The sequence below is a fragment of the Lotus japonicus genome, chromosome 4 (assembly GCF_012489685.1).
Source record: "Lotus japonicus ecotype B-129 chromosome 4, LjGifu_v1.2".
Classification (NCBI taxonomy): Eukaryota; Viridiplantae; Streptophyta; class Magnoliopsida; order Fabales; family Fabaceae; genus Lotus; species Lotus japonicus.
Window position 1 is genome coordinate 52,000,710 of NC_080044.1, and position 18,927 is coordinate 52,019,636.

At 38.2% G+C, this 18,927-nt stretch overlaps 2 protein-coding genes across 5 annotated transcripts; both read left to right on the top strand.

The window, feature by feature from the left end:
- The first annotated feature begins 239 nt into the window (after positions 1–239).
- On the top strand, positions 240–16,948 carry LOC130714855 (uncharacterized). 4 transcript variants are annotated; one of them, XM_057564823.1, is made up of 15 exons: positions 240–499; positions 847–1,154; positions 1,248–1,295; positions 1,408–1,468; positions 10,696–10,728; positions 11,083–11,207; positions 11,963–12,097; positions 13,890–13,966; positions 14,085–14,347; positions 14,980–15,036; positions 15,141–15,309; positions 15,740–15,797; positions 15,880–15,965; positions 16,053–16,109; positions 16,534–16,948. In XM_057564823.1, exons 2-15 carry the CDS (start codon positions 1,010–1,012, stop codon positions 16,627–16,629), a joined length of 1,410 nt encoding a protein of 469 aa, XP_057420806.1. In that variant the 5' UTR covers positions 240–499; positions 847–1,009; the 3' UTR covers positions 16,630–16,948. The 4 variants fall into 4 exon arrangements, with proteins under 4 accessions (XP_057420806.1, XP_057420804.1, XP_057420805.1 ...); XM_057564821.1 differs by having other exon boundaries at positions 854–1,154; XM_057564822.1 differs by having other exon boundaries at positions 865–1,154.
- LOC130714854 (uncharacterized) lies at positions 3,705–6,581 on the top strand. Its single transcript, XM_057564820.1, has one exon. The coding sequence runs from the start codon at positions 4,113–4,115 to the stop codon at positions 6,564–6,566; it is 2,454 nt and encodes an 817-aa protein (XP_057420803.1). The 5' UTR covers positions 3,705–4,112; the 3' UTR covers positions 6,567–6,581.
- Positions 16,949–18,927: the final 1,979 nt, after the last annotated feature.

Below are 18,927 nucleotides of genomic sequence, written 5' to 3' on the forward strand. Positions count from 1 at the left end.
AATGTAAATCTTCTATAAGTTTTCTCTAAGTCCGACCGCTACCCTAAATTTATTATTAAAAAAATAACCTTTTAAGTCTTTTTTTACATCGGAAAAATAAATTGCACCCGCTAAAATCTAATCATTAACCTTCCCCTTCCAAAACCATGTATGATGTATCTCTTACCGCTTGAACTATTATTGAAAAAAATTAATTAATTAATTAACTTCAACACAAAAAGAAAAAGAAAATTTGAAAATCCTGTTATCACTCCACACAAGCCTAATTCTAGAGCTCCGATCTCTCGCTCTTGCTACCGCCGCCAACACCCATCTTCTCCCGCCGGTCAGTCATCTCCCTCTCACCGCCGGCGGCTTTTCACTCTCTCCCTAGGAGTCGCTACAGCAGCTCCCTCTCGAATCAACTGTTGCCGCGACTTCCTGACCAGTGCGATTTCCTCGTGCCCATAATCTGAGATCGATTGCTTCTGGTCAGATTCAGCGGAGCTTGCAAGACTAAGTGAGTTCTTCACGTATTCTCGTTGATTTGAACCTGCTTTGAAACTTACACTTGTTGTCTAATGAAATGGCACTTTCATGATTGATAGATTGTTAGGATCCTTGGGCGATAACAATGAAATTCGAAAAATAAAAATTTAGCTGTTTTTTCTAATGTTACATGTTTTGTTGCTATTTGCATGTTATACTAAAAGACCATCATTGCAGCTGATATTTTTTTTAAGAAAGAACTTGGTTTACACACTGTTATTGGTAATTTTTTATGCTACTGATACTTTAATACTGCACTTTGGGTAACAGATGTTAGGTTGAAGCCTTCAAATTTGTTCTATTTGGTGTATAATGCAGATTTTAGTTTGTTGATAGGTTAGTTCTTTTACAAAGACGACCGAAATAGAAGTTCTTTTATGGATGGTAGTCCTTCCCTCATTAACCCTGAAACCTAGAAGGTGAGGAGTCAAGAGAAGCAGTTCGGAAGTTGCAATCAGAAGAGGCTGTGATCAAGGAGGAGATGATGAAGAAGAAGAAGGTGCAATGGTTTTGGACTTGGGTGGTTGGTTCCATCATTTTCAGGCTCATTCTCATATACTTTCCGAAAAACCTTAACCTATCTTCTCGCCCTGAAGTCGCTACTCCTCTCACCAGCATCCGTCGCTGTCAGCTCTCCCTCTCTCACCACGCCCAACTTATTTTATATTTTCTTAACTCCTCTATGCTCTTTCCTCAAGTCCAATTTCCTTTTTTTGTAGTGGCTGAGGGTTACTGGTTGAAGCAGTCATCAATGTCACCCTATGCCGGTTTGTCACTTCATTTTGTTTGATTCAATCATCCAATCAAACTCCTATGTAAATTCATCATTATTAGTTACTATTTGTATTCTAAGAAACTTCTGTCTGCTTGCGTTATTAGGATCGATGTACCATGGCTCTCCTTTGCTATTGACACTTCTTGGCCCGCTCACTGTTACAAGGTACGTGCGGTCAATTCTATAAGCTTTTGTTTTGTTGCTTATTTTAAATGGAACAAAGTTTCAAATGATTTGTGTCACTACTAACATCATAAGATAGTGAAATGATATCAAAACCAAAGTTGAATTCCCTATCCTATGATATTGATTGTCAAAACCAAGGTTGGATTCCCTATCCTACAATATTGTTTGATAATATAGTAACTATTAGGGAGTGAATGAGAGACAAGAGGTTATAGATAAGGAGAGGAAGTTTAGAGAGGCTTATCTTTGGTATTTGGAAAAGGATCTAGAGTGGGAGAGGGCCTGGTATTTCGAATACCAGGCTGTATCAACATTTTTTCTTCTGTATGAACTCATTTTCTTCCTATATTCTGATCCAGTTTCTATCAACTGGCATCAGGGCTCCAATCTTGGAGCTGTGACTAAAAATCTCAAAGACAAAAGGTTGCTAAGAGGTCCCTCATTGACTAGAGTTATGGTCAAATAAGTCTTTACAAAAGGGTAGAGCAATCTTTACCCTTGAGCTAACTTTTGAGGTAGAGTTATGCATCCGAATTCTAAGATGGTATCAGAGCCTACCCTAAAATTGTTTACTGGGCCACGGTTAGTGTAGTATTTGCATTCTGTTTCTGAAAGTTCTGTTATGTTAGTTAGTGCCAGCTGGCTTTTAGCTTTAGCCGGTTAATCTGTTTTCTATTCAGCTCCTTATCTAAGAGCTTCTCTTTTACATTTCATTTAGATAATCAATATACAAATTTACAGTTTTCTCTTTTTCTCTTCCTCTCCAAATACTGTTTCTCAATAAGTTATCGTGAGCTAACATCAATCCTCATCCATGGCTTCCCCTTCCAATCCCTATGTTTCAGCAGTGAATCAAGGAGTATCGGCTTCTCCTGTTTCTTTTTTTTAGTTGCCTACCGTGATGCGGATTGGGCTTTGGACATGGATGATCGAAAATCTACTTCAGGATTTTGGGTATTCTTTGGTTCAAGTCTGGTTTCCTGAAGTTCTAAGAAGCAGGCCTTAGTTGCAAGGCCCAGTACTGAAGTAGAATACTGGAGCCTAGCAGTTACAGTAGCTGAGTTACTTTGATTCAATTCCTATCGACAGACCTGAAGATTCCTTTTATGGCATCGCACATATACTGTGATAATATGAGCACCGTAGCTCTTACACATCTGTGCTTCATACAAGGACAAAATGCATGGAGCAATATTTACTTCTTGTAAGAGAAAAGGTTCTCAATAAAAGCCTAATTGTCTCTCATATCCCATTCTTGGACCAACTGGCTGATATCTTCACAAAAGCCCTCTCCTCAACTCAGTTCACTAGTCTTAGAGACAAACTCAGTGTGGTAGACAAGTTTTCAACTATTCTACCACCTTGAGTTTGAGGGGGAATGTTAGTGTAGTTTTTGTATTCTGTTTCTGAAAGTTCTGTTATGTTAGTTTGATTTCTGTTCTATTCTTTAGTGCCAAGCTGCCAGCTGACTGTTAGCTTTAGGCGGTTATTTTGTTTTCTATTCAGCTCCTCTTGTACATTTCACTGAGATAATCAATATACCGATTTACAGCTCTCTCTCTCTCTCTCTCTCTCTCTCTCTCTCTCTCTCTCTCTCTCCCCAAATACCATTTCTCAATAGCCACACCTGCAAATACGGTGTCCTGTTCTGCAAACTTTACGCTCTACATATCTAGCTCTGGGTGTAAGGGGTGTGTTTTGAGAGGCCCCACATTGACTAGAGATAAGGCCAATAATTCATTATAAAGAGTAGAACCGTAGAACAACCCTCATGCCTGAGCCAAGTTCACATAGACCCAGGATTTGGCATGTTTACACTACAAGGAACAGAACTGGAAGGATCAATAAGGAGGGATGAGGTGGCAGAGAGAGAAAGGAAATGCTGAGGGATAGTTAGTTACGAGGAGTGTGGGATGTCTGAGGTGTGTGATTACATATAGGCACAGGTTAGCATGAGGGAGAGTGAGTTTTGGAATATTGCTATTAGCTAGAATGGAGAACTCTGGTTCTCTATATGAGCTTCAGCCTTCAGCTTTGGGCAGAGGTTTCTCTATTGTAATCCTCTGATCTTAATTAATAATACATACCTTTTCTTAAATTGTTGAGTTGTTCTGTATCAGTTCTTGACATGGTATTAGAACCTCTATGACCAAGTGGTCTAGAGTTTGATCATTGTTGCCCTATTAATATTATCATATGTTGCACCTGCTATGGCCAGGCCCAGGTTTGGCAAAGTCTACAATAGGAAGCCCAAGTCCACTGGCATTCTGTCAAATGACAAGGCCTTCTAGAATGTTAGGATTCCTAAATAACCACCTGATGAGGTGTTATTATTAGTATTGATGAGTAGTACAGCTAGGGGGGGGACCACTAGGGAGTGAGAGGAATATATGTTAGTTATGGTGAGAGAATGAGGTAGGCTTGTTTTTGGGCTTAGGATTGGGAGAGAAGAGCACTCTCGAATTGCTCTGTTTATTTTCCTTTGTTTCTTGTATTCTCTAACACAATTTCTGGGTTTCATACCAGAAATTCAGTATAATCAATACAATTTCAGTTCCAGTTTCCTTCATATTTTCTGGTACCTAACATTGGTATCAGAGCTCCCGATCCTGAGGGAGCTTTTATGGTGGTTACGCGAGCTGCAATGGAGTCCAGAGTTGATGACCTTGAGCGATCTGTTACCACGATGAAGGAGATGGCCACGGAGCAATTTGAGGAGCTCCGGCGACTCATCATGAATCGGGAACGGAGGCGCACGCGAGGAAGATCGAACACACCCAGAAACCGGCGACCATCGCGAGACAGAGAGCGAGATCGCGACGCTTCGTCTTCGCACTCCGGGTCGCGAACCGGGTCACGAACCGGGTCGCGTACCTCAGACCACAGCAGGGAGCGATTCGATCACCCCCATCGCGTCCATTTGCGTGCTGTGACTGGAAGAAGGGTCGACATCCCCATGTTTGATGGAAGCGATGCTTATGGGTGGATTAATCGTGTTGAACGGTTCTTCCAACTCAGTCGTGTAGGGGAGGAGGAGAGGTTGGAGATGGTGATGATTGCCATGGAAGGGAAAGCACTGGGATGGTTTCAATGGTGGGAAGAGCAAGCTGTGGAGAGAACCTGGGAACCTTTCAAGCAAGCCTTGATAAGGAGATTTCAACCCACCTTGGTTCAGAACCCTTTTGGCCCTTTGCTTAGCATTAAGCAAAAAGGGAGTGTCATGGCCTACAGGGAAAGCTTTGAAGAGGCAGCAGCACCCATGAGAGGTGCTGATAGGGAGATCCTGAAAGGAGTGTTCCTTAATGGATTGCAGGAGGAAATCAAAGCTGAAATGAAATTGTACCCTGCTGCTGATCTTGCAGGATTGATGGATAGGGCCTTGTTGATTGAGGAAAAAAATTCTGCTCTCAGAGGAGAAAAAGGAAAGGATGAGGACAAACGTGGGTGGAAGGATAAGGGTGGGTTTGGAAGCAAATCTTCAAGTTATGGGGGAAAGCACATAAGTTATAATTCCAGTCATCAGGGGAAGAACAATACTGGACAGGAAACCAAACCAAAAGAGACCCAGGACGATGGAGGGAATGAAACTAAGAACCCTGAGAAGAAGTGGCAAGGGGGACAAAGACTCTCTCAAAATGAGTTGCAAGAGAGAAGTAGAAGAGGATTGTGTTTTAAATGTGGTGAGAAGTGGGGAAGAGAACATGTGTGTGCTAAGAAACATTTCCAATTCATTCTCATTGAGGGAGATGAAGAGGAAGAAGAGGAAGACATATTTGAAGAAGCTGAAGATGGTGAGTTTGTTTTGGAGGGCAAAATACTGCAATTGTCTCTTAATAGTAAAGAGGGCTTAACATCTAACAGGTCTTTCAAAGTTAGAGGAAGACTTGGAACAAGGGAAATCTGGATTCTGGTAGATTGTGGAGCAACCAGCAATTTTATCTCCCAAAATATTGTGAATGAACTAGACTTGGCTGTTGTAGCAACCACTGAATATGTGGTGGAAGTTGGAAATGGGGCCAGAGAGAGAAATTCAGGAGTGTGCAAGAATTTGTCACTGGTAGTGCAAGGAATCCCTATCACTCAACATTTCTTTATCCTTGGGCTTGGGGGCACTGATTTAGTCTTGGGAATGGATTGGTTAGCCAGCCTTGGGGACATTGAGGCCAACTTCAAAGAACTTATTATTAAGTGGAACCTTCAGGGCAAGCAGTTTGTGTTACATGGAGAACCGCAGGGTAATAAAATTCAGGAAGCTTGCAAAAACATAAAGAGCACAAGGAAGAACAAAGACCTGGATTTCTGCCTTTCTCATGAGTTTGTAGAAGGTATCAACATAGCAGTAGCTGAGGTCCCTGCTGAATTGAGAACCGTTATTGAAAAATTCCCTGTGGTGTTTCAAGAACCTCATGGGCTGCCTCCTAAGAGGCCTACTGATCATGCTATTATGCTGCAGCAAGGAGCAGCAGCACCAAACATAAGGCCCTATAGGTATCCATTCTACCAGAAAAATGAGATAGAAACTCAAGTGCAGGACATGCTCAAGAATGGGATTATAAGGCCCAGCATTAGTCCATTCAGTAGCCCTGCAATTCTAGTGAAGAAAAAAGATGGAGGGTGGCGTTTCTGTGTTGACTATAGAGCCTTGAACAAGGTTACTATACCAGATAAGTTCCCTATACCTATAATCGATGAATTATTAGATGAGATAGGTTCTGCTGTTATCTTTTCTAAATTGGACTTAAAATCTGGTTATCATCAAATAAGGATGAAAGAGGAGGATATTCATAAAACAGCTTTTAGAACTCATGAAGGACATTATGAATATCTAGTAATGCCTTTTGGGTTATCTAATGCTCCTTCAACCTTTCAGGCCCTCATGAATCAGGTTTTGAAACCTCATTTAAGGAAGTTTGTTTTGGTTTTTTTTGATGATATACTAATCTATAGCAAGAGTTTAGAATTGCACATGGAACATGATAGGAACCTTATCTCTAGTAAGAGCAAGGATTACTCTAAGGTTTACAAGCGTAGGGGTAAAGTGGGGATAAACATTAGTCCCACTACCTTAGGAGAGTAGGGTAACTAATTGTGAGCTGGCAGATTCCCTTTGCAGAGAATCAGGCCAGGTGGTGTGTATAAACACCAAAGGAAGAGAGAGAGAGAGGGTAGGCTAGAATTGGATTAATCTTGGACTAGGAGAGAATTGAAGCACTCTCGAAATTGCTTCTGCTATCACTGTTATTTCCTTTCTTTCTGTACTGTTTCTACACTGATTCTTGGTGATTTCACCAGAATCCTAGTAAATAATACAAGTTTCCTTCTGTTCATTCTTCATCTTTCTCTGAATACCTATCATTGGTATCAGAGCTCCCGATCCAAAGGGAGCTTTGTATGACCTTCACCCGCGCACAAATGGAGAACCGTATGGAGAGCGTTGAGAAGAACGTCTCTGAGATGATGACTGTTGTCGACGAGCTCCGACAGCTGATGCTCCAACAGACGCGACACCGGAGCAGGGGCAGATCTAGAACGCCCCGTCGCCGTCACCGCTCGGGAAGTGAACATTTGAGGTTGGTGCTCCAAAGCTTGCAGGAAAATCACTTAGTAGCTAATAAAAAGAAATGTTCATTTGGCCAACCAGAATTGGTCTATTTAGGCCATGTAATCTCCAAGCAAGGAGTAGCTGCTGATCCCTCTAAAATCAATGACATGCTGAATTGGCCTCAACCCAAAGAAGTGAAAGGGTTAAGGGGTTTCTTGGGTTTGACAGGGTATTATAGAAGGTTTGTGAGGAATTACAGCAAGTTAGCTCAACCTCTAAACCATCTCCTCAAGAAAAACAACTTTGAATGGAATGAGGAAGCCAGTCTAGCTTTTGCCAAATTAAAGAAGGTAATGACTACTGTTCCTGTGTTGGCAGCACCAGATTTCAGCAAGGAATTTGTGCTTGAGACTGATGCATCAGGATAGGGGCTTGGAGCTGTTTTGATGCAAGAAGGGAGACCAATTGCATTCATGAGCAAGACTTTATCTGACAGAGCTCAGGCAAAATCAGTATATGAAAGAGAATTAATGGCTGTGGTTTTCGCAATCCAGAAATGGAGGCATTATTTACTTGGTTGCAAGTTCCTAATCCACACAGATCAAAAGAGCTTAAAGTTCTTAGCTGACCAGAGATTGATGGGTGAAGATCAGCAAAAATGGGTTTCCAAATTGATGGGTTATGATTTTGAAATCAGGTACAAACCTGGAGTAGAAAACAAAGTAGCAGATGCCTTGTCCAGAAAAATGCAATTTTCTGCCATCTCATCTATTCAGTGTGAAGGCTGGAATGACTTAGAAGAAGAGTTATTGGCTGATGAAAAATGTAAAAAAATCATGCAAGAGCTATTGACACAAGGGCAATCTCTAGCAGGGTATCAATTAAGGAAGGGAAGACTATTTTATAAGGACAGAATAGTGTTACCAAAGGAGTCCAGCAAGGTTCTCACCATACTCAAAGAATACCATGAGTCTGCTCTTGGAGGCCATGCAGGGGTCTTTAGAACTTATAAGAGAATCTCAGCTCTATTTTACTGGGAAGGGATGAAGATGGACATTCAGAAATTTGTGCAAGATTGTGAGGTTTGCCAGAGAAACAAATATGAAGCATTGAATCCAGCAGGTTTGTTACTACCTCTTCCTATACCATCACAAGTGTGGTCTGATATTTCTATGGATTTCATAGGGGGCCTTCCTAAGGCAATGGGGAAGGACACCATCTTTGTGGTGGTTGACAGGTTCACCAAATATGCCCATTTCATAGCTCTCTCACACCCCTATAATGCTAAGGAAGTGGCTGAAATATTCATAAAGGAGGTAGTAAAGCTACATGGGTTTCCCAATACCATAGTTTCTGACAGAGACAGAGTTTTTCTTAGCACTTTCTGGACTGAACTCTTTAGATTGGCTGGAACCAAACTGAAATTTAGCTCTGCCTACCATCCTCAAACAGATGGGCAGACCGAGGTAGTAAATAGGTGTGTTGAAACCTATCTCAGGTGTGTGACAGGAACAAGACCTAAGCAATGGCCAAGATGGTTGTCTTGGGCAGAATTTTGGTATAATACCAACTATCATTCTGCCATCAAAACCACTCCCTTCAAGGCCTTATATGGGAGAGACCCTCCTGCTATCATCAGGGGAACTGATTCTGTCACTTCAGTAGAGGAAGTGGAGAAGCTTACTGCTGAAAGGAACCTTATGCTAGATGAACTCAAGGAAAATTTGGAGAAGGCTCAAAACAGAATGAGACAGCAAGCAAATAAACATAGAAGAGACATTCAATTTGAGGTAGGGGATCTTGTGTATCTCAAGATTCAACCCTACAAACTCAAGAGTTTGGCCAGGAGGAAGAATCAAAAGTTGAGCCCTAGATACTATGGTCCTTATCCTATAATAGAGAAGATCAACGCTGCTGCTTACAAGCTTCAATTACCAGAGGACAGCCAAGTTCATCCAGTATTCCACATTTCTTTGCTCAAAAAAGTAGTGAAGGAGGGGATCGTCAGCCAACCATTGCCCAAAGATCTAAATGAAGGGTGGGAGCTTCAAGTAGAACCTGAAACCATCTTGGATGCCAGACAGAATGACCTTGGAACCACAGAAGTTCTAGTGAGATGGAAGAATCTGCCAGCTTTTGAAGATTCCTGGGAAGAATTGGACAGATTGATAGCACAATTTCCAGACCGTCACCTTGAGGACAAGGTGAATCTTCAAGGGGGGAGAGATGTTGCACCTGCTATGGCCAGGCCCAGGTTTGGCAAAGTCTACAATAGGAAGCCCAAGTCCACTGGCATTCTGTCAAATGACAAGGCCTTCTAGAATGTTAGGATTCCTAAATAACCACCTGATGAGGTGTTATTATTAGTATTGATGAGTAGTACAGCTAGGGGGGGGACCACTAGGGAGTGAGAGGAATATATGTTAGTTATGGTGAGAGAATGAGGTAGGCTTGTTTTTGGGCTTAGGATTGGGAGAGAAGAGCACTCTCGAATTGCTCTGTTTATTTTCCTTTGTTTCTTGTATTCTCTAACACAATTTCTGGGTTTCATACCAGAAATTCAGTATAATCAATACAATTTCAGTTCCAGTTTCCTTCATATTTTCTGGTACCTAACATCATAAAAAGTTGAATTTCAGCACATGGTAAGTGAGTCTGTGCATTATCCACGCTTCAAGTCCAATGATCTTGCGTGAGGGAGTGTGTTAGAAATATAATATAAAAGTATAAACCCATTTTTGTGTCTTCACCCAATAGCTTGAGGTTTTAAGATAGTTGGTTCATGACAATTCTTAAGATGCATGAGGAGAGATAGAAGGGACACGAGGTTTGCAGGCCAAGCTACCACTGCCAGAGCCGCTGGGCAAGATAGCAGATGCAACTTCAGAAACTTTCGCCGATGACTAGCATGGTGGCCAAGCAACCACCAGAAAACTACTAGATTGGGCTATTGATGTGGTGGCTAATAGGATGGTGCTAGACTGGCAGCGACAATGAGGGAATGCGTACATGGGAAGCACGAAAAAGGAGAGGCAAGATTGGAACTGCAATTATTGAGCTCAATTTTTAACCTGTTGGGTTAAACTCCGAAGGAGATAATCTTTGAAATCAAATGAATTAGGCCCAATTTTTCAGGTGCAGCTTGTGGAATAGAAGTTTGTTTCCATGAAAACTTTCATCCATGCATTAATCATAGGAGGTTCCAAGCCATTGCTAAAACTTTGGAGCTAGCTACTATATTAGGAACTGAAGAAGAGCTGCAAGACCCCATCTTTCATTTGTATCATGGTTAATATGTTTCAAACTGTGGGACCTGGGGGGGGGGGTTTTGTTTTCAGCTACGATAAGCTATTCACCTTGAAAGAGGGAGGGGGGGGGGTAGAGAGTATTGACCTTAATTTGTTTTCAAGAATATTGAGTGACTCTTAGAGTGTATGTTAGAAAAGTTAGTTAAGGGATTTAGTTAGAGATAGGAGGTTATAAATAAGAGAAAAGAAGTTTAGAGAAGCATATCTTTGGTGTTGTAAAAGGACTTAGAGTAGGAGACAACCAATTCTCGTGGCTGTATCAACAATTTTCTTGTGAATGAGCATATTTTCTTCCTGTATTCTGATCCAGTTTCTATCAGATATAATGACATTTGTAAACTTTGTTGGTGATACAGAATTGAAGGACAGCCTGATCATTTTTTATGCAGGTAACTTTCTTAGCCTTTTACTTGTAATTAATATTATTGATTTCTGTATTTCCTAATCTTATGAACCATAATTGTTTTCATCCTTGTTGCTTGGTGAGTATATTTATTTTTGCTGTGAGAAAACCATGATTTTGCAACTACTCCTTTTGTTTCTTATTTGTGCCTGCTTCAGGAATAAATGATCCTTGCATGTGATCAATCATCTTTATTGCTTTTATAAATTATAATCCAAATTATACAGTTCTTCATCCTTATTATTTTTTTTATGTATCTTGTATATTTGGTTCTTTGCCCTTCTTATTTTCTTCTGACGTGCATGGTCAACGTTAAATATCAATTCATTTCTGGATATAGTTTGGTTTTTGTGATTGCAGATGTTGTCACTGCAATACTCATTCGTGCTGCTGGTAAAAACCTTCAGGTGGCATACAGTTCAAGTTTACAATTCCTCGACCTTCATCAGTTATCTGAAAATTCAGGTCGCTAACATGACCTTCAAGTGTGATTCTTTTGTTCAAATTTCATATGTTTTGGTTGGGTGTGCTAATTCTATTTTTACTTAATATTTTAAGTGATAAATACAATAACTGTACAAGTAAGAAGGCCCTTTGCAGATATATAGATATATTATACCATCAATGAAAGAGGTTCTTTATTTCATACTAGACCATATTATGAGATAATCATTGCATGGTACTTGCATGAAGATTGCTGGATAGTACCAACAATTTTCTATGGAAGATGTGGTGTTGCTTTTGAGTCTTGGACCTTGGTTTGTTTTTCTTTGTATCTTATGTAGAGCAGATTAAAATTGAAAGAAAAAAAGAGGGTGAATGGAACACCTCATTGATCATTATCTTGGCTTTAGACATCAGTTTCTGAATAAATTTAGGATCAGCGCGTAATTTTATCGATAATGTTGAAATGTGTTGACAAAATTACATGCTTGTGTGGTTGCTGTTAACAAATGGATGGTATCATGGTGAAGACTTATATGTCACTGTGGTTTTTGGTTATAAAGAAAGTTAAGATATCTAGCACTCTTTTCAAGGATAACATTTTATTGAATTGCTGGAAGGTAAGATGATAGTTGAAATTTGCAAATATTGTTCTGCAGGGCAAGTTATGATCATCTTATTTAATGTTTAAACTATTTCCTTCTGAGGATGTGGATCTTTTTGAAACTCTGCAAATTCTTATTTATCCCTTTTAATAGCATCTTCATTGTTTGCAGAGGTTCTTCCTTCAGGAGATTTTGCTGCTCTGGTATACTTATGGAATCCTTTTACAATTGTTGCATGTGTTGGTCTATCCACATCTGCAATTGAGAACTTGATGGTTGTGTTATCACTTTATGGAGCATGTACTAGTAAGCATCTAACAACCTATGGTTTTAATTTCTGAATTTTCTGATATTTAATTGATTCTACTGACGTGCTCCTTCATTTAAGTTTAATTGTTATCTGTTGATTGTTTTCTTGTTATTAAATATATGGTCCCTTATATTGAAAAAAAAATAGCATCGTATCCTTGTGTGAGAAGTGATGGTTGGAATCTCCACCGTCATCACAGTGCCTTCTTTCTTCCTGTTCTTGTTGATCTGACCTCTGCTTTCTTTTCCAAGATTTCTGACCCCTGATCCTTATTTCCTTTCTATACCAATTTCTGACTTCCTTTGATCCGATTCTTTGCTCTCATCCTGAGATGTACCACTTACTCTAATCCCAAATCACTTTCTGCTCACTCTCTTGAGCTTAAATTGATATATCTTGTTCCATTTCTAGCTAGAACAACTTGAGCAGTGACTTCACAAACATCCACCATGTCACTTTCTCGTTGCTCCTTTTCCAGCAAAACCACCAACTGAGAGCACCCCTCCTCAGCCCCATCACAGTGCATGATAGCTTCTCTTTGGGTACTCTAATTGCCTCAAAATACTTCTCTGCGTTGATCAGCCACCGGTAAGCCTCCTTCTATCAAATGTTGGAATCATCTCAAGAAGATTTCTCACAACTCCTTTCTTGATTGAATTTTGTGTATAGCTCATTGGATTTGAGAGCTCTGATACCAATTGATAGGAACTGGTACTTTATTTTTCAACATAGGGAAAATCTCCCTTGATTACTTATACAACTAGCAGAAGAGTCCCTCCAATGCTCAAAGGCCCCAACACTTCAAAATGACAAGACATCACTCCCTCTCAACCCCTCCTTCTATTAATAGGCAAATCATCTCAAGAAGATTTCTCACAACTCCTTTCTTGCTTGAATTTTGTGTATAGCTCATTGGATTTGAGAGCTCTGATACCAGTTGATAGGAACTGGTACTTTATTTTTCAACATAGGGAAAATCTCCCTTGATTACTTATACAACTAGCAGAACTTCAAGAGTCCCTCCAATGCTCAAAGGCCCCAACACATCAAAATGACAAGACATCACTCCCTCTCAACCCCTCCTTCTATTAATAGGCAACATGCTTTACTTCTATAATCACCCCAGCCTCCTAGCTAAATGTCAATTCTTTAACTAACTATCTCAGGAACAACCTATAATTTTCCAGTGTTTTTGTCCTATTTTTTTCTGCTTATCTAAAAATGTTTCCTGGTCTTTGCCTCTTAAGTCGCTTTTGGACAGAAAAAAATACGATTTTTTTGGTTAGTGATAAAACCAATAAAACAAGACTACTAATAGGGGCTGAACCCATGTCCATGTACGGATGTTCTACCTATAAAGAATGAAACTTTTTTTGTTATTTTACTATCAGTTCATGGTTTCTGGTGTATATTCTAATAAATTTGATGACTGATATCCCTTTTGCCTTTAATTTAGCTAACTATGTAATAGAAGAATTCCATCTTATTAACTTTCATTTTTTTCATTTTTTTTCTTGCTTGCGTGGGCCCTATTTCATTGGTAATTATTACTTTTTGAGTTTACTAATCTTCATCAAGTTAATATCCACTTGAGTGAAAATGTTGCTGATTGCTATATTCAGCAAGCAGATCAGATTTTGGAAATGCTAACAAAGACTTATCAAGAAATTATGTAATGCGAATCATAAAAAGATTGAAACAGCATCAATCAAACATATTATCATTAACTGCCTTTTGATCTTTTCACCTAATTCTTCGTTTAATGTTGAAACTGTACTGATGTAACAGGACTAGCTCCTGTGGCAGCTTTTGGGTGGGTCATGGCTACACATTTGTCTCTATACCCTGCAATCCTTATTATCCCAGTATGTTATTGCTTGAACTCATTACATAGCATTTGCAGCATATCCTGCAATTCTTTGCAGTCTTCTTTAATTTATCATTTTATTTATTTGTAGATACATCTATTATCTTATTTTGCAGGTCATATTATTATTCGGGTATGGTCCTGATGCTCCTCCTAGGAAATTATTCTGGCTAAGGAAAAATCATAAAGTTGACAATTCCACCTCAAGCAATAGAAGTTGTTTAGAAGAAGTGAACAATGAGCCAAGGGAACCATATTTGTTCTCATGGAGGCCAGTTGTGCATTTTTTGCTCTGGACTTTACTGTGGTCATCCTATGTTTTAGTCCTTTGTGGCATTTATGTCCAACATCATGGTGGCCTACAGGAGATGCTCAAAAGGTATTGTTTAAATACTATGACCATTATTTATTTTGGAGGACAATTTTGCAAGTGCCAAAACATATCTGAAAATTTGTTTGCATGCTGAACCCAGTGGCTTCTTTTTGGTAATTTTGAAAGCTCATTATTATTGTAGCTGCCAGAATTTTGTACTGAGTAGCAATTAAAGAGCATTGCTTATGGGTGAGGTTTTTAAAGAATTAAGAGTCTACAGAATATCATTGTGAAGACAAATACACCTTTAAAGCGACTACAAAGAAATTGCAGAAGTATGGCTTATAGTCACTGCTATGCACGTTTATTTAGTCATCTAGAAGTTTCATAAAAACCTCTGCTGCCAAGCTGACTCCAAGAATTTGGAAAATTATAGGTCTACATTACTGTATGTAGTTTGCGAAGTCATATCATTCATTTCTCAATTCAGTCACCTGTATAGCATTTATTGCTTGTCTATACACGGATTTTTCCTTCTTTTGTTCAAAAAGCATTATGCATGATTTTCAACATCAGCGTTTTGGAAGTAACTTCTGATTCTGGATGATTTAGTTCGATGACTTTACTGTATGTTGCTCCTTCGATGAACATTGCTCTTTGTAACATTGTGTGAATAAACATCCAGCTTGTTTGTGCAGAACCTATGGCTTCATTCTCACCATACAAGATCTATCTCCAAACATTGGAGTTTTGTGGTACGTTCTATAGGAAGGATCTCTCCCTCTTAATTTGTACTTGCTTGACTGTTTGAATCCTATGAACTTTAGCACTTATTAGTTCTCATGATGTTTGAATACAGGTACTTCTTTGCAGAAGTTTTTGACTTCTTCAGAGATTTCTTTCTGATAGTATTCCATGGAAATATTTTGTTGATGATAGTGCCATTAGCCTTAAGGCTTAATCATCGGCCATGCTTTCTCGCTTTTGTATATGTTGTGATTTCTTCTATGTTGAAGTCTTATCCTTCGGTAAGTTGTCTATTTTTCCATTAATTTATATTTTTACCTAGACTGAGATTAGCTCTTAGAATTTAAGGGTGAAGCCTTAACTAGGTGTTGCTGATTTATTTAAGGAATAGATGCTATCATCTTTTTAAATGTTTAGTCCTCGAAATCTTAAGATCCTACTGTCCCAAATAGAAATTGCACATGAACATCTGCACACTTTGCACATGCACATATACAAACTTGGAAGTGAAAAGTTCAACTGGAAATGTGGACCTATAAATTTGAGAGAAGTTTGAAAAGTGCTGAAATTTACGAACTCTATGTTCTGTCTATGACTTAGTATAACCAGATGTAAATTCTGTCAAAGTTTTCCTTTTTTTTTTGGTGGTGAATTTGTATTTCTGTAGCAATCTAATTGATCCCTTTACTACCTGTTTTACATTTTAACCAGGTTGGTGATTCAGCTCTATACTTGGGTTTGCTGGGGCTATTTGCTTATGAACTCAAAGGTAATTTCTCTTTCTAACGTCTCACTGACCTTCTATATTGATCATAATCTCTTCTTGAATAATCAAATTCCTTGATTTTCAGATATGCAGTTTTCATTCTTCCTGTTTTCTGGCTACATTGGAGTTTCACTTCTTAGTCCTGTGATGCACAACTTATGGATATGGAGGGTATGGTGTTTTGGGTTGATCTACATTTTCAAATAGATTACTTATCTTGTTATCCTCATTTCCTCACATGTGTAATGAAATTGGCAGGGTACTGGGAATGCAAACTTTTACTTTGCTACTGCAATTGGCTATGCTTGCTTGCAGGTGCTTTATCTCTACTCATTGATATTCATCATGTTAATTTTTATTGGTCTCCTTTTTCTCTGCTTGTAAATTATAATTGCCAAACTATATCTACCTCACACATCTTACTTTTTCATGTTCAAATTTAAACTATATGCATATTCATTTTAAGATAATATCAAACATTGGGGGAGGAATCAACCCCATCCCATTTTCCTTAAGTAATAGCCAACTTAGCTACACAGGTTCCTAGTTTGACGCAAAGTAAGAATTAAGCATCAAAATTCACTATTAATCTCTCACTCTAATGGAAGACTTTATTTACATTGAAAAATGCTTTTATCTTAAAACCTTGAATCAGTCCATCTTTTAAGTTTGCAAGTTGTTTCCAAATTAAATGATTCATAACGTTGTTTTCCTGTAAACTTATGTGAGCTTCTCGCAGATCATTCTGGTGGTTGAAAGTGTTAGTTCGATGCTCAATCATGACAGAATGCTAACAAAGCTTTCTACTGCAAAGCTTCAAAATGCCAAATCCTGAAAACTTCTTTGGAGTGTTTTTTTTATATGTCCATTAAATTTCTACGGTGCTGTTCGTCAATGACTTTGATCAATCATCTGTATTTCCATTCATGCAAGCACTGTTATCATGGTTAGTATTTGGATCCCACAGCCACAATCATGCTGATTGCCAGTAACAGGATAGAATTTATTACAAGGATAACAGTCATTTAGGCTCGTTTGTTTTAAAGCTTAGTAGAATTAAGTTTTATTAATTTTAAGTTGATTGTAATGAAGTTTGCAAAATTTAATTTAAGAGAATTATTTTTTGTTTATAAAATTTGTGGTTGGTAGTAAAACACCTATTCTCTCGTTGAGAACTCAGAACTCATTTGATATTCATGGATTTCTCGAGATAGTTTCTTACGAAGTTTTGTTATAGCATCATTATAAAAGTATGTTCAAAGAATGTTTTTTATTTGGATAGTTCCTTAGAGCATTTTTATCCAACACATTCACTAGAGTGTCTACACTTCATTATTTACAATTTTTCATAGTGCCACGTCATCTAAACCACTTACTAATTTTTTACTCCAACCCAAAAACTCTTAAAAGTTTCTCTTGTAGACCCCACAATCAACTACATACTTTGAGTGATTAAATGATAAGCAAATATAATAATATTTTATATGAACATATTTATGAGAGACACATGAGAGAGAAGTGTCTACACTACCACACCCAAATTAGACATGGTGGAAGAACAGTTTCTCTCCAATGGTGTGAAACACTAGTGAGAGAGTCTCTTTAGTGTGAGACACTCCCATTGGAGATGCTCTTAGAGCATCGAGCCTAGAGAGAGAATAGTCGATAGCCACTGTTCCATTAACCCATCTGGTACTCTAACCGTCTACAGAACAACAACGCCAATGTACTTAAGAGTGGCTAGGGGATTGCCCCTATAGGTATTACATTCATTATGCTGCATCCACTTCCTTAAAGTTAGACCTAGTGCAAAACACCTCTGGGTTGATTCAGTTGGAAAGGGGGTGGAAACCCTTCTTGGGAGTATGCTATTGGACGATGGTCCTACAGATAGATTGGAAGGAGTAGTTTTTAAAATCATAAGGAAATCGAAACTTAGAGAGGGAGAAAAGGAGTCAACACTAGATACAAGCATAATGATGTTTACTCGTTAACCAAAGAAATACCCTAAGACCCTAAGGGAGTGTCAGGAGTAAAGTTAACACCTTTACTGGATACACAAGACACCAATCGCTCAAACCTTCACAACTTTAGGACGAGAATCGACCACCAGGCTTAGCTCGACTGTTTTGGTGGATAAAAGGGTATTGGACCAATTGTCCGTATAGCATGGATTAGTATGTTGCAAGTTTTGAATGCATTAACATTTTGAGACATATACCTATTCGTAAGAACATCTGTTGGGTTCCGCCTCCGGGTGTTTTTTTTTTTAAAAAAAAAAATTCAATGTAGAGGCGACTAAGGGAAACCTGGGAATAAGTGATATTGGTGGTGTTTTGAGAAATTATAGTGGTAAGGTTATGAGTTATTTTGCAAAGGCGTCAGGTTATTTGTGGGCATACGAGGCGGAAGTTCATACTATTCTACATGCTTTGTTGTTTTGCCATAAATTCAATTTTCACAATGTTAAAATAGAGAACGATTAAATAAGTAATGATTAAAAGTATTGATTTTCATTAAATAAGTATTGTTTTTTGAAAGTTGTTTAGTCAAAGAAATAGTATATAAAAAAACATCAGTAGCATTCATTTCACAAAAAAAATTGAAATTTCTCACAAAAATAGCTTTTCGGTGTATGTCAACCTTTGCCTCTCGTAATTTTTGTAATTGCTTTGGTTCAATCTTCAGGTAAAAAGAATGAAATAATTTTCCTCTCTTACATCATATTTTTATCATAAAATCAACAAGCAAATTAGAAAATAATATTTGTGTTATTACTTCATAGTCTATAATGTACACGAGTAAGGTTTTTACTAACATTTCATATATGAATTGTCTACTATTTTTATTTATGAAGGTATATTTTTAAGCACACCAAAAGTTATTTTTAGTAGAATCTTGTGTAGTTAATTTTTTTTTGTTACAGTAGGAATTGTGTAGTTAATATAAAAACCCATGATACTATTATTAACTTATATTATTTTTTTGAAATGTTATTAATTTATACTTAATTTATGTAGGAATTGTGTAGTTAATATAAAAACCCATGATACTATTATTAACTTATATTATTTTTTTGAAATGTTATTAATTTATACTTAATTGTGCATAAATTTGTCAATTAACTTGGTTC

Bases quoted from the DNA above. Each gene is read 5' to 3' on its own strand.
- LOC130714855 (XM_057564823.1), top strand. From the start codon at position 1,010: ATGATGAAGAAGAAGAAGGTGCAATGGTTTTGGACTTGGGTGGTTGGT. The intron at 1,469-10,695 runs GTACGTGCGGTC...TTGGTGATACAG, and splicing joins GGCCCGCTCACTGTTACAAG to AATTGAAGGACAGCCTGATC. The intron at 16,110-16,533 runs GTGCTTTATCTC...AGCTTCTCGCAG, and splicing joins TTGGCTATGCTTGCTTGCAG to ATCATTCTGGTGGTTGAAAG.
- LOC130714854 (XM_057564820.1), top strand. From the start codon at position 4,113: ATGGTGGTTACGCGAGCTGCAATGGAGTCCAGAGTTGATGACCTTGAG.